The sequence below is a fragment of the Amborella trichopoda genome, chromosome 9 (assembly GCF_054954075.1).
Source record: "Amborella trichopoda isolate Santa Cruz 75 chromosome 9, AtrichopodaSantaCruz75HAP2 v2.0, whole genome shotgun sequence".
In the NCBI taxonomy this organism is placed as follows: domain Eukaryota; kingdom Viridiplantae; phylum Streptophyta; class Magnoliopsida; order Amborellales; family Amborellaceae; genus Amborella; species Amborella trichopoda.
This window is the reverse complement of record NC_142344.1, coordinates 11,634,837-11,646,964: the sequence shown is the minus strand read 5'-3', so window position 1 is coordinate 11,646,964 and position 12,128 is coordinate 11,634,837. Positions and strand designations below refer to the sequence as shown.

Genomic DNA, 12,128 nt, shown 5'->3' with positions numbered 1-12,128 from the left:
AGCATAAAAAAAAAGAAATATATCATTCATAATGTCAGTACCACATATAGGCTTGATTTATTCTCAAACAACTTTTGCTTCAATGAGAAAACTGGAGTACAACCAAGGAAATATACTGTCATAGAAGTAATTCATAAAAGAGATATTCGAGATATCAAGAGAAATAAGAGCAAACCATTTGAGGACAGAGCCACTCCCATCATATTGCTCTCCCCACTTCTCCCACCAAGATTGCTCATTTAATCTACCATACTTGTGAGCTCCTTTCTCTGTCCAACCTTTTGCATTATATTTCTCCCACCTGCCAAGAATGGCATCAGAGGAACAGAAAAATTATTAACGTAAAACGAATATGTTTACTTTTGTTCGCAAGTTATCAATGCATAGATACAAGTGCTATCAGAAAGAGTATTTTACCATTTTTCATACCATCCAGCATTTCCAGTGCCTGATTTGGCTTGCTTTTGAGCACTTCTCTCTATCCTTGCCAAGTTACTAAAACATATAATAAATGACATTTTTGTCATACACAAGGCCTTATTTAAGATGAAATATAGAATCTCAACCAAATTCTTACCTTTCCAAAAACAAATTAGTAATGAGAATAAAAATTGAATCAGCAACAGAAAATTACATAACAAAAAGCTGCATAATACGAAAATCATTGCAATATAATAAAATAAAATAAAAACAAAAAGAATGGGATATTAACAAAAAGCTTGAATGCCATACCAAAACCGACAATATATACTAGACTACAAATGCATCATAGAAAACTGGAAAGTTTGGATCAACCAATGGTCGAGCCATAAGACGAACTCAATATTCTATTCATAGATTTCAAGAATGGACTTTAGATATCAAGATCTTCACATGGGAGAGTTGTAACCGAGTATAAGGTTGCCCAAATTCTTGGTGAAAGAGTACAATAGATTCTGAACAATGTTAGAGATACTTATGTTGACTTCAATGCAAGATTGCCAACTTCTAATGGAGATCTAGATCCCATACCATAGAGATACTTAGTCAGTGGCCTACGTTACTGTACTATGACCAGACCAAATATTTCAAATGCAGCAGTTCATCATGTCGTCAGATATGTTTGTGCCACACCTTGGCAGTGTTGGGCTTTTGTGGCCATTTAAAGGCCTTATGTGAGCATGTAATGAATTTTATGATATTGCAATAATGAACTACAGTGAGGTCCAGAGGGGCCGAAGTTGACAATACCGATGTCAAGACTCAAACTAGGCTTGACAAGCAAGGCCAAGTTGAGTTCTAAAATTCTATGATACATGGGCATATACCACAACCGAGAAGGTTTGTAGGGTTACCCCTTGATGAGATCAGACAGATGCCTAGGGTAGTTGGCCAAGGGACTTTGTGACCCATGTGTGTGATTGGTAAGCTTAAAGAAACAACAGCCAAATCCTTATCATGACCATCATACGGCATATACATATGATAGTCGTACTGAGAAGTAGATACTATTGAGGGTGTTGCATATACATGTGCAAGAGATAGCCCCATGCTCCAATTGTGATGAATATGCACAAGTCTGTGTGACCTAGGCTCGTCCATATGGGGGAAACTGTAATCTATACACTGAGATTCTCTCATCACCTATTGGCTGGCTTTGGTAGTACAATAATGAACCACTGTGATTGACTGTGGGTCATGGGAACTATTGGGTCAGTTTGAGAAAGTGAGTATGGGACACAGTCACTAGTAGAGATGGAGTGCCTCAGTATTTTCGCGTTTTTTTTTAACAAACTTAAATTTGATTCCCATCAAATTAATTTAGAAATAATTGATTTTGTTTTAAATGATTTTTTAGAATATTAAAAAAAAATTAGAAGGCTATAGATATTCTATTTTAAATAAGCTAAAATAGAATTTTCATGTATTTAAATGTTCAGAGAGAAAAAAATATTAATGATTTTCTAAAAATCATTTTATAAGTTTTAAATTACTTAATAAATATGGGGGCCCATAATACATAATGATGGCCCACCATTTCAAGACCACCTTGATATAAGTATGGGGCCCACTATGCAACAATAGGTGGGAAGCCCCACATTTCTCACCTACCTTAATGTAATGGCTTGTGTAATAAGCCATGCAACTTGATTTGAAAGAGAAATAAGAAGATTTTGTAATCTCATAAGGATGGCCAAACCGTAAGAACCCTAAGCCTAGCCTCATTTCTATATAATATCTCAATTGGGGGTCATCTCAACCTACCTAAGACTTGAGCTCTCTCTCTCTCTTACTCAAAGTTGGCACGCTACCCTCTCTCTCCCTCTTCTCTCTCTCTCTCTCTCTCTCTCTCTCTCTCTCTCAAAGCACCCAAAGAAAAGAAAAGAAGGGCACACCCTTAGGGTTTGACACATAGAAGGGGGGCAAGGCCCACATAGAATGGGAAGAACAAAAATCCCATGTTTTGTGTGCATGCTCTCTGGTATTGAGTAAAGGGTTTGGCAATACTTCCCATTTGCTGAGATTCAAGAAACACCTAAATACCGTGCGTCATCGGTAGAGGAGACTTGGTGTGGGGTGTGCGGTGTGCGGTGTGTGGTGTGCAAAGTCCTTATAAGGTAATCTTTAGGGACATTGTCTTGTTCTTTGTTTTCTTATATTTTCTTGATCCCAATCTCATTTGTTGTAATCTTTAATTCTGTAATGAAGAGTTTTAAATGAGAATCCATAATTTGTTTTCTTGTCATTTGTTTGAGTTTTAATTGCAATATTTGGACATATATAAGTGTTCTAGCTAGTATCGCAAAAGAAAAATATTAAACTATATAGAGCGTGCTAGTTCACATCTTTCACTTTCAGGCAGAAGATTCGTTTTGTCGCCCATGAGCTTTTAGTTGGTGGCATATGCAGACTCCAAACTAGCTGCCAAGGGATTTGGCGCTCGACATCTGGATATTATATTTTCTTGCGATGCTCATTTCTTGGTGTAGAAAGAAAATTATTCTCAAAAGCCAGAAATAAATAGTACTATCTAAGCCCAGTGAATAATGTCCTTTGCCTCCTCTTAAGTTTTGTGGTTGTGTATGTTATTAGTTGACATCAAGGTGGACAACTCTTGACCGACAATTCTTTATAGTGACAACATCAGTACTATCAATATTGTAAAAATCCCAGAATTCAGGACAGATTCGTTGATGGCTTCTTTCTTTACCATCTATATCTACAAAGAAGTAGGTTGCAGAGTTGATTTAGGTTAGTTAACGAATTGCAACGTGACAATGTAGAACTCATCTGCCATAGTAAATGAGGGGGTGTTTATGTATGTATAAATAAAGAACCTCAGGTTTACTGTATATGAGAAAAACCCTTATATTGTATTTGATTCATTCAATTAAAGAACAGTTTCATTTTCTGATTTTCTGCTGCAACTCTCATGTAATGACATAATACCAAGATAAGAGTATTTCGCTAGAGGAAAAATTAGATCTCATTTGTGTCTAATTGTCTTCCAATAAGTTTCTCAGCACGTTAACAAGACCACTTGACGACTTCTATGTGCCCATTGGTCTGAGGATAGTAAACCTACTATAATGAGGTTGAGTTTCCAACCTTCTTCTGAATAGTGCATGTGATGTCATAAAATTTTTGTCTCAAACAAAAGTAAGTCCTATGAACCTTAACTGCACCTACAGCATGTATCACCAAAGATATATCAGTATTCAGTTATTTGGTTTTGTTTGTCTAAGCATTAGGTCTGGATCCCAAACCCCTTTAAAACGAAAAATCCTAGTCCTCTATCTACTCTACCCCTGTCCTCATCCTAAGGCGTGGTGCTCACAACCACATTCCTCCCCTTTCCACCCTTAGAATGACGCTTCCCACAATTCCTTACCCACTGTCAAACCTTGAAATGATTGGGATATATACTTTGCCAAATCTTGGACAAAGCATGGCAAAGTTAGCAGGATTCCTAATCCAAAAGTAACAGTGCTAAACGAAGGAAACTTTCGTAAAGATGGCTAGCAACACAATTTTCAAATATATAAAATACATTAGTCATACTTCTCACCTCCATTCGTCTTGGTGAAGAACTTCTTGCCACGTTTCCCACCATGAATCACCTTCAACATTTTTTCCCGATTTTTCAACACCTTTAAGGAGAAGAGAAATAGAATAGATTAATAAAAGAATGAAGCCAGAACAAAAAACAAATTGAAATGCTTGCATAAGAAACCTCTTGCAATATCCAATCAACATCAAATAATCTACATCAAGAAACAAGGCATGATAAAAACATGAATGAGACGTCTCTCTAGACTTTAAAGAGCAACACCACTATGAAATCTAAGGTAAGAATGTGCTCATGTGCATCACATAATTTCCTCACCTATAAACACAAAGGAATAATCAAAATCAATTTTTCCTTTATGTTCTAGTTTCAAAACTATTAGTAGCTTTAGTACTAGATGCACAAGTACCCCCAATCATGTTAAAAAATGCAAAAAGTACCAAAAAAATACAACCATAAGATCTTTTTCTCACCAGGTCCATATTTCCATGTCATGCGGAATCAGACATCGCATACATGTCTAACAACCATACAGTTAAACCCACACTTATGTCCAGACAACATAGATTTTTGAGGCATAGTTGTGAGCAAGAGAGGGAACAAGAGCAGGAAATCATTGCTTGCTAGAAGCTCCCCAATCCCTCGTCGGGACACTCGTAAAATAAATATTAAAAAAAAAAAATCTTGAAACTCAGAATTTATTTCATAGAGTTTATTAGCTGGTCATGTCGTTCCCAAGCTTGGATAAAGGAGGAGGGTTGTGTTAGGTAGGGGATCTAGTATAAAACTTTACAACATCTTTTCACAAATCGTGAACCCGAATGGTGGAACAGGATTCGTATAGCCAACTCCAACTAATTGGGATAAGGCTGGGATGATGATGATGACGACGATGTATTTTTTTAGGTTCTGAAACAAAAGGAGAGATTAGGCTCTCCCTTAACAACTTTAGTAAAAAGAGCTCCAAAGAAAATACGAAAGGCATTCCCTAAAGAATGGGAACAAGTTCGGGATCCTAAATCATGTAATTGTATTCCTTAGCTAGAGCGCCACCACCATATATATAAATTTGCTTTAACCGTGTTTTGAGGACCAAGATGATGGAGTAGCACTAAAGGTTCCACTGAGTCTTGCCTCAAGTTAAACCCATCAAACATCTCCAACACTTTCAACTTGACCAGCCCTAAATTTTCGTAGAATAAGGTGAGATAAAACGATCAAGTAGGGGTGTCTATTCCTATCAAATCACATATTTCTCATATATAAGGCAGTATGTTCAGACACCCAAGGCATTGAATATGGTGTGAAATGCTTATTGACTCAATATGTATAGTATATTGTTCACGTAATTTGCCTGCCCATCTTTTAGAACTAGACCAATTAGTTTGTTTGGAAACAGATTGGGCAAGCTGTCCAGACATATATGTTGAAAGTGTAGTAGTAAGTTACCAACATAAATGAAATATCTTGTTTTAATAGGAATATAGGATTATATGTGAGTTACTTACTTAAACGAGGGCATTCTTGCAATTTTTTCATATCAATACAATAAATATATGTGTTGTTTGATCACTTAGGGGCCACTTGGGTACCTGGAAATCTATTATGTGACAATAGATTACAAGGAAATATGGCATTTCCACTGTTTAGGTATACTTAGGAAATGGAAAGAGATTACGCGAGATTTCCCCAAAAATCAGGAAATCCATTACGCACGGTGATAGGTGAAAAATCTATTACGAGAGTGACGGGTAATTTTGGGAAATCTTTCACGTGCATTTTTGCCTACCCTATCCCTAATTAAAAAAATCTTCTAAGCCCTCTCTCTTCATCTCTTCATAATACCCTATCCCTAATTAAAAAAAATTTCTAAGCCCTCTCTCTTCATCTCTTCATAATAACTAGGTGATCCCTCCCTTTCTAAGCTTGTCCCCTTATTTGAAGGCATCCCTATCCCTAATTAAAAAAATCTTCTAAGCCCTCTCTCTTCATCTCTTCTCTTCTCTTCATAATAACTAGGTGATCCCTCCCTTTTTAAGCTTGTCCCCTTATCTGAAGGCATCAGTTGTCATATAAAAACAAAAATAATAAAAATAAAAATCAGTAATCAATGATAAATTACACAACACAATCATAATAAAAAAATTTACACAACATAATGTGATCCCTCCCTTTTTAAGCTCGTCCCCTCATTTGAGGGCATCAGCGTCATATAAAAACAAAAATAATAAAAATAAAAATCAATAATCAATAATCAATGATAAATTACACAACACAATCATAATAAAAATTTTCACACAACATAATCCTCATAAGAGACTACTAAAATCTCAATTGAAATAACATACCTCTTTAGTCTCCTCCAATACCTCAAAATTTTATACTGCAATTACCAAACCTTTTAGTTTACTAATCAAACTTCTTTCCATTTTTTAACTTGTACCCTACAGATTTTGAATTTAGTATCATAAATTTATTGTTTATTTGAAATTATATAGAGAGACATTTGAAAGACTTCTATAAAAAAATAAATAAAACTAAGCCTTATCATAATAAAATCATGTTATTCCAATCATATTGTTCCAATGACTTATCATGTTGAGACCAATGTCATGTTAGAAAGCATGTGATTGCATATAAGTGCCAAAGGCACTTAAAATAAGTAGGAAATAGCGTCATGGCTGTAAAATGGTACAAGTTATTATTAGAAAATCTTTTTGGAATGGTGATAATGTTATTATTAAAAATCTTTTTGGAATGGTGTGATGATGCTATTAATTCAGTATTTTAGTGGAATTTTGTGTCAAAAAAGAAAGAAATGATAATTCTGCATTTTAGTGGAATTTTGTGACGAAAAAGAAAGAAAGGATAGTTTATAGGCACATGCTGGTAAAATGTTAGTAATACATTTCCTATATTTCTTCCAGACATAGCCAAACAACAACAATGTATTTCCCAGGTGACATCTAAATACTACCCAAACAGTAACAATCCATTTACAAGTAATGTATTACGCCAGTAATATAATTCACATACAATATATTTCAAGGTATCCAAACAGCCCCTTAGGGGAATCAAACAACTATTTTCTCTTCTTTTCCTCTCATACACCTCTCCTCTCGTGCACCTTTGTCCTTCCTTTCTCTCTACATCTTCTTTCTCCTCTCTCATATACTCATCTCGTACTTGCTCACTGACATAAAAGGAAATTGAAATTTTCTAGGATTCACTCCATTTGATTTTTCAGGAAAGGTGCCATTTTTTTAGAGTTTGTCCCAAAACATAGGGTTCTTCTTGATCCATTGGTGGGTGATCTGATGATTGACCAGGTCACATAAATTTTCTCTTCTTATGAGAAATCTTAAACAGATCTATCAAGTCTTATTTTGTGCGGATTGATAACAACTATTTGATGTGTATCAGATGGTCAAACCTGGAGTCACTTTGTGCCTGATGTTTTTGCTAGTTGTTTGATGTGTATCGAATAGCTTTACAGCCACTTTACCTCTGAAACTTGCAGCCACAATTGTATCATCAATTGGATAATGCACTGTGCAGTGCTTTTGGTGTTTACAATGAGTACTTAGAGGTAAATGTGAGGGTGTATTCAAATTTCAGCAGTAATGGCTACCTGTTTATTGCATTGAACTAGTAACAATATCGCAGCAAACATTAAGTACACAATACTCTTAATCACTGCTGTTAGATTTGATTGCTCAAACTGACTGGACTGGCCCCGAAGTGTAAGGTTATCCTTAACAGTAGAAAAATGTTGGGTTGTATTCATGGTTGTATAGTGAAACTAGACAGAACGGACCCATCTTATGCAGATTGACGAGCCAATGATATTATTGTTATGAATTGGATTTTAAGTTCTACGCAACCAAACTTGAGTAGAACATTTATTAATTGTAGCACTTCTAGAAATTAGGGAACAAAGATGGTTGAAGGCTACCCACAAAAGAAAAAATATCATAAAAATTCTGTGAGTTGGAGCAACAATCAGTGAATGAAACAAAATGATTTATCAGTTGGTTACTATTACGCTGCCGTACAGGTTTTTGGAATGAACCGGATCACTACCCACCTATAAGTTGCTCTCATTGTGCAAAAAAAGCACAGAAAAGGGTGGAAGAAAAGAAGATATTGAAGTTTTAGCGGGGGCTTAATCCTGAATATGAGAATATCAGAAATAATATTCTAAGTGGCAAAACTCTACCATCACTTGGAATGGCATTTCCTCTTCTCCAACAGGAAGAAACTCTCCAAAAACCTATGGATGTATCCATTGGTGAATCTAGAAGATCTGCCCTAATATCCAATTCTTTTAATAATTGAAGTGGTGGTCCTCCTAGTCATTGAGGTGGCAATTGTATTGGTGATCACAGGAGCCTCACATCTAATGAAAAGGATAAGCCAAAATGTACCCAAATAGAAAATTCCGACTCAAAAAGGAAACATGTTAGGATGTCATTAGAAGCCTTAAGTACATTATAACTAGAGCTTATGCACCTGCGCTTGTCATATTGTGTCAACAAGATGTCTGACTATACATCTTCTGTACCTGAAGATGAATTGGAGACAGTTTCCAAGTGAGAGCTTCTTGATCTTAAGCAGCGGGCCTTCACCCGTGATGAGCCATCTTCTTCGCTAAGCCAAATATTGCCCAATCAGACACATCAGCATTTGCAGACCATGTTTGCATGACTCCTCGAGCTCCTTGATCATTGATTCAGGAGCCATGAACATGTGACTAGTATGTCCAATCTCTTTTCTACTTATGTTGCTTGTTTTTTTTTTGAGAAAGGTTGACATTGTATTACTGAGTAAGAAGTGTACAATAGAGAGGAAGCCAAGTTCACCCCCTAAGGGGTGGACTGGAAAAATACAGTCAGTGTATCATATACATAAAGGGCTTATCAGACCGCCCAATGTAATTGTTATACATGAAGCTTTCAAAAAATACAAAAAATGAGGAGGCCTAGAGGGGCCAGGTGATGTGCTATGGAAGCGAGCTGAGCCATAGGTCGTGCAAGAAAGGAGACGACCCCTGCTTGATCTTGTAATTGCCTATTAGTTCCCTCTTTCGCCAAGTGATCCGCGTAGCTTGTTCTAACCAAAAGTCTGAGAAGATTACCAATTAAAGGAAAGGTGACTATTCCAGTAATTTCCTCCTTGGATCTATTGTATGCTATGCATGTTCCGAAGGTGTCTAATAATTTTGTATCTGGCAGTAATCTTACAAAAACTTTGAATTGTTGTGTGAACTTTTCATGTCTTATTGTGTCTTTTAGGACTTGACAACAAAGAAGACATTTAGGCGTGGTCGTGAGCATGGAGGTTTGCTCCTTCTAGCGGAACCACAACCAGCTCCAACAAAAACTCAAACCACTGTCATATCCTACATTCTTAATAAAGAAAGAATGAACTCAAACCAATGTCATGTCCTTAATTTCCAAAAAGTACGTCTATTCGTCATACACCCATCGTGGACATGCTCCTCTTTCCATATTGCACTTTTTGTTCCCTAAGAATTTTTCATCGTTGGGTCAAGATCAATTACAATGCGAGATTTGTCGGTCATCAAAACATTGTAGAAGTCCATTTCCTATTAATAAAAAAATATTGTGACAGTCCCTTCTCAGTTATGCATTCTGAAGTATAAGGACCCTCCCCAATTGTTTCAATTTTTTCATATAGTTGTTGCTTTTGTAGATGATGCACTAGTTTGACCACACTTTATCTAATGAAACATAAGTATGAAATTGCAAATCTCTTTCAAGTCTACCATAACATGGTCAGAACACAATACAGTGCAATATCAAAGTTCTCCGTTTTGATCATTGTGGCGAATATGTTTCTAATCATCTCAGAGATAATTTGAGGGATCAAGGTAAAGAATTCCAAACAACATGTCCTCATAGTCAGCACAACAGAAAAAACAAACTCGTTGCAAGTTACCCGATCCCTCTTGCTCGGAATGAAAGTTCCAAACAAAATTGGTTTGCAGTTGTCCTTATTGTTGCCTTCTAGAATAATCGTATGCCAAGACAAGTCTCCTGTCCAAACTCTTCTCCCTATCCAAACCATTCTCCCTAATTCCCCTTCATTTCCCATACCTCAAAGTTTTTGGTTGGGTATGCTTTGTTCATGTTTTAGGTCCTAAAAGAGACAAACTTGATATGTAGCCATTGAGTGTGTTTTCTTAAGATATGCAGCCCATTAACAGGGTTTCAAATGCTATGATCCCCTTCATAAAGCTCACTATGCCTCAATAGATATTGCCTTCTTTGAGTCCATTACATATTTCTCCTCTAGTGGACAGCAATGTTCACATGAGGGAAGTCAACAGTCTTAGAGAAAAAAAAAAATCCTCACTTGAGGGGGGAGAACATTAGACATGAAGAAAACAATCCAGCACCATTGACCCTACCAATTTCAACCACCATCATTTTTGAAATTTCCCAAAATGAAGATTGGAAATGCTCCAATAGCACCCAAGGAAAGGGGTTGAATATGCACTTCAAAGAAAGAAGTTAGTATGACCTTAAGTCAGACGATCATTAGTCGCTTGTCAACTTAGAACTAGGTCCTAACCTTAACTCAGAAAATCCTACTATTTCCTCAAAACCTCGCAGTTCAACTTTGGTGTTTGACCTTGACTTACCTATTGCAGTATTGCTAAAGTAAGTGTACCTACACTCAATATCCTATAGGAAACGTTGTTTCTTATAATGCCTTGTCACCTTCTTATCGTGCTCCCTATCATCTCTGTCTATTGTTAACATTCCATCCTATGTGGGAGAAGCAATATCACAACCGCAATGGAAGGCTAAGATGTGGGACAAAACGCAAGCTCAGGAAAAAAAAATACTTAGGAACTCTTCAAACTTCCTAAAAGAAAGAAGGTGGTAGGATGCAAATGGGTGTTTACAGTGACTGATGGCACTATTGAAAGATACTAGGCCAGATATGTTGCAAAATACTTTATAGTGTTAGAATCATTCTCAAATCTTAGTATGTACATCAGCTAGATGTGAAAAAATGTCTTTTCTCGGCGGAAATCTTCATAAGGAAGTGTATATGGCCATGTTTCCCAGTTTTCAGCCTCAAGGGAGATAAAAGACATGTGCAAATTGGAAAGGGCAATATATGGACTTAAACAAGCGCCAAGAGCCTCCTTTGAAAAATTCAATGAACCCTTGCTTAAAGTTGGTATCAAAAGTACTCAAACTGATGAGAAAACACAAGAGCTGGAACTACAGCACTCATAATGCATGTCTATGATACTATAGTAACAGGGGACAGCTTAGCAAACATTAAAGATCTCAAATGACATCCGAGTAAAGTGTTTGACATGGAAGATTTGAGTCATCTCAGTCAATTTCTAGGTATTGAAGTGGCAAACTCAAACAAGATCATTATTTCTTGGTGGAAGTATGTGTTAGACCTGTTACAACAAACCCAAAATGTTGGGAGCAAAACCGATGAATACTCCTATGGAAACCAATCATAGACTTCATGCACAATTCGAGTTACCAAAGGACCCTTGTCAATATCATATGTTAGATATAACTCATGAAGTTAGTGTAGAGTTAGTCAGTTCATGCATGCCCCACAAAAACCACATTAGATGTTGCCTTGCATATCCTAAAGTATCTCAAGTCATCTCCAAGGAGAGGTTTTTGTTCACTAATCATGGTCATATGAGTGATGCGATCTACAATGATGCCAGTTGGGCTAGTTCACAAACTTATAGAAGGCCAACTGTAGGTTATTGAACCTTTGTTGGAGGTAATCTGGTTTCATAGAATTAAAATTTGCAATTGGGTGGTCTGGCCAAGCTCTGAAAAAATAGGGCTTGGGCTAGAAAATGTGGCTGAGGGCTAGGCCAAGGCTGCGTCAGGCCTAGCCAGAGCGACGATAGGGCTGACACAGCCAAGGTCCTTTTTCCCCTTATTTTCTATCTTTTCTCTTTAGGTTCGTTTGGCCTGACCTAGCCTAGAGAACCCAGGGCCAGCCTACGACTAGGGATTCGTCGGCCTGGTCAGGACGAGGACAGGCTTATGCACGTAGTGAG

The 12,128-nt window shown here is 36.9% G+C and overlaps 1 protein-coding gene across 40 annotated transcripts in view; it reads right to left on the bottom strand.

Moving 5' to 3' along the window:
• The window catches only part of LOC18424299 (inactive purple acid phosphatase-like protein), a 49,848-nt gene that overhangs the window by 18,530 nt on the left and 19,190 nt on the right, over nucleotides 1-12,128 (bottom strand). For 27 of the 40 annotated variants that reach the window (XR_016040005.1, XR_016040006.1, XR_016040003.1 and 24 more), the window contains 3 exons: nucleotides 4,049-4,130; nucleotides 418-495; nucleotides 176-301 (listed from right to left, as the gene is read on the bottom strand). Coding sequence is in view for 15 of the 40 variants with exons in the window: in XM_088845781.1 (XP_088701907.1) it covers nucleotides 176-301; nucleotides 418-495; nucleotides 4,049-4,130 (286 nt within the window). In the remaining 25 variants the exon portion in view is untranslated. The remainder of the gene's footprint in view (nucleotides 1-175; nucleotides 302-417; nucleotides 496-4,048; nucleotides 4,131-12,128) is intronic. The other 13 variants (XR_016039994.1, XR_016040001.1, XR_016040000.1 and 10 more) reach the window with 2 other exon arrangements.